Source organism: Hyla sarda, chromosome 7 (assembly GCF_029499605.1).
Source record: "Hyla sarda isolate aHylSar1 chromosome 7, aHylSar1.hap1, whole genome shotgun sequence".
Taxonomy (NCBI): Eukaryota; Metazoa; Chordata; class Amphibia; order Anura; family Hylidae; genus Hyla; species Hyla sarda.
Genome location: NC_079195.1, coordinates 235741410 through 235744346, shown reverse-complemented (window position 1 = coordinate 235744346; position 2937 = coordinate 235741410). Strand labels below are relative to the sequence as shown.

General features: G+C 50.2%; 1 protein-coding gene across 1 annotated transcript in view; it reads left to right on the top strand.

Moving 5' to 3' along the window:
* Positions 1 to 1547: 1547 nt before the first annotated feature.
* The window catches only part of ATP6V0B (ATPase H+ transporting V0 subunit b), a gene marked incomplete in the record, with an annotated part of 16129 nt that continues 14739 nt past the window's right edge, over positions 1548 to 2937 (top strand). The window contains 1 exon segment of the mRNA XM_056533161.1: positions 1548 to 1737. Coding sequence (XP_056389136.1) covers positions 1671 to 1737 — 67 coding nt within the window.

Here is a 2937-nt window from a genome sequence, read left to right as displayed (position 1 = left end):
TTCTGGGTATGATGGTGGTTGTAGTGCAGATTCTGAGTATGGTGGGGGTTGTAGTGCAGATTCTCTGGGGATGATGGGGGTTGTAGTGCAGATTTGGGGTATGGTGGGGGTTGTAGTGCAGATTCTGAGTATGGTGGGGGGTTGTAGTGCAGATTATCTGGGTATGTTGGGGGTTGTAGTGTAGACTCTCTGGGTATGATGGGGGTTGTAGTGTAGACTCTCTGGGTATGTTGGGGGTTGTAGTGCAGATTCTCTGGGTATGATGGGGGTTGTAGTGCAGACTCTCTGGGTATGATGGGGGTTGTAGTGCAGATTCTCTGGGTATGTTGGGGGTTGTAGTGCAGATTCTCTGGGTATGATGGGGGTTGTAGTGCAGATTCTCTGGGTATGATGGGGGTTGTAGTGTAGACTCTCTGGGTATGGTGGGGGTTGTAGTGCAGATTCTGAGTATGGTGGGGGTTGTAGCGCAGATTATCTGGGTATGTTGGGGGTTGTAGTGCAAATTCTCTGGGTATGATGGGGGTTGTAGTGCAGACTCTCTGGGTATGATGGGGGTTGTAGTGCAGACTCTCTGGGTATGATGGGGGTTGTAGCGCAGATTATCTGGGTATGTTGGGGGTTGTAGTGCAGATTCTCTGGGTATGATGGGGGTTGTAGTGCAGATTCTGGGTATGTTGGGGGTTGTAGTGCAGATTCTGAGTATGGTGGGGGTTGTAATGCAGATTATCTGGGTATGTTGGTGGTTGTAGTGTAGACTCTCTGGGTATGATGGGGGTTGTAGTGCAGACTCTCTGGGTATGATGGGGGTTGTAGTGCAGACTCTCTGGGTATGATGGGGGTTGTAGTGCAGACTCTCTGGGTATGATGGGGGTTGTAGTGCAGACTCTCTGGGTATGATGGGGGTTGTAGTGCAGACTCTCTGGGTATGATGGGGGTTGTAGTGTAGACTCTCTGGGTATGATGGGGGTTGTAGTGCAGACTCTCTGGGTATGATGGGGGTTGTAGTGCAGATTCTGGGTATGGTGGGGGTTGTAGTGCAGACTCTCTGGGTATGATGGGGGTTGTAGTGCAGATTCTGGGTATGGTGGGGGTTGTAGTGCAGACTCTCTGGGTATGATGGGGGTTGTAGTGCAGACTCTCTGGGTATGATGGGGGTTGTAGTGCAGACTCTCTGGGTATGATGGGGTTGTAGTGCAGACTCTCTGGGTATGATGGGGGTTGTAGTGCAGACTCTCTGGGTATGATAGGGGTTGTAGTGCAAACTGTCGGGGTATGTTGGGGGTTGTAGTGCAGACTCTCTGGGTATGATAGGGGTTGTAGTGCAGACTGTCGGGGTATGTTGGGGGTTGTAGTTATTTGACACAATACAATGCTCTCATTACCATCCACGAGAAGAAAAACATTTTGCCAACATCGAAGATGGCAGCCGCAGTCTCACCAGAGGCGATAGCGTGCGTTCAGCGTGCTGACGTCATTGACGCTCACTGTGACGTCATACGCCCGGACCGCACCATGACGATCTGGGAGGGTGCAGAGAGGTGGTCACGTGTGTGGCAGTCAGGTGATTGGTGGGAGGTGGTCAGCTGATTGTTGCGTCCGGTGTCATAGAGCGGTGTGTCCCCCCGGATCAGTGTCACATCCAGCGGCCGCGGCGTCCACTCCTCTCCACCATGACCGGACACCTGCTCCTCTACTCCGGGGTCACTGTGGCCTTCTGGGCGACCCTGCTGCTCGTAGGTGAGAGACTCCCGTGTGTGGACAGTATGTAAATGTATGGGGGGCCCTGGGCACTATATATAGGGGCGCTGTGTGTATATATATGGGGGGCCCTGGGCACTATATATAGGGGCGCTGTGTATATATATGGGGGGCCCTGGGCACTATATATAGGGGCGCTGTGTATATATATGGGGGGTCCTGGGCACTATGTATAGGGGTGCTGTGTGTATATATATATATATATATATATATATGGGGGGTCCTGGGCACTATGTATAGGGGCGCTGTGTATATATATATATGGGGGGCCCTGAGCACTATATATAGGGGCGCTGTGTGTATATATATATATGGGGGGCACTGGGCACTATGTATAGGGGCGCTGTGTGTGTGTGTATATATATATATATATATATATATATATATATGGGGGGTCCTGGGCACTATATATAGGGGCGCTGTGTATATATATATATATATGGGGGGTCCTGAGCACTATATATAGGGGCGCTGTGTGTATATATATATATGGGGGGTCCTGAGCACTATATATAGGGGCGCTGTGTGTATATATATATATGGGGGGTCCTGAGCACTATATATAGGGGCGCTGTGTGTATATATATATATGGGGGGTCCTGGGCACTATGTATAGGGGCGCTGTGTGTATATATATATATATGGGGGGTCCTGGGCACTATGTATAGGGGCGCTGTGTATATATATATATGGGGGGCCCTGGGCACTATATATAGGGGCGCTGTGTATATATATGGGGGGCCCTGGGCACTATGTATAGGGGCGCTGTGTGTATATATATATATATATGGGGGGTCCTGGGCACTATATATAGGGGCGCTGTGTATATATATGGGGGGCCCTGGGCACTATATATAGGGGCGCTGTGTATATATATGGGGGGCCCTGGGCACTATGTATAGGGGCGCTGTGTGTATATATATATATATATATATGGGGGGTCCTGGGCACTATATATAGGGGCGCTGTGTATATATATAGGGGCGCTGTGTATATATATATATGGGGGGTCCTGAGCACTATATATAGGGGCGCTGTGTGTATATATATATATGGGGGGTCCTGGGCACTATGTATAGGGGCGCTGTGTATATATATGGGGGGCCCTGGGCACTATATATAGGGGCGCTGTGTATATATATGGGGGGCCCTGGGCACTATATATAGGGGCGCTGTGTA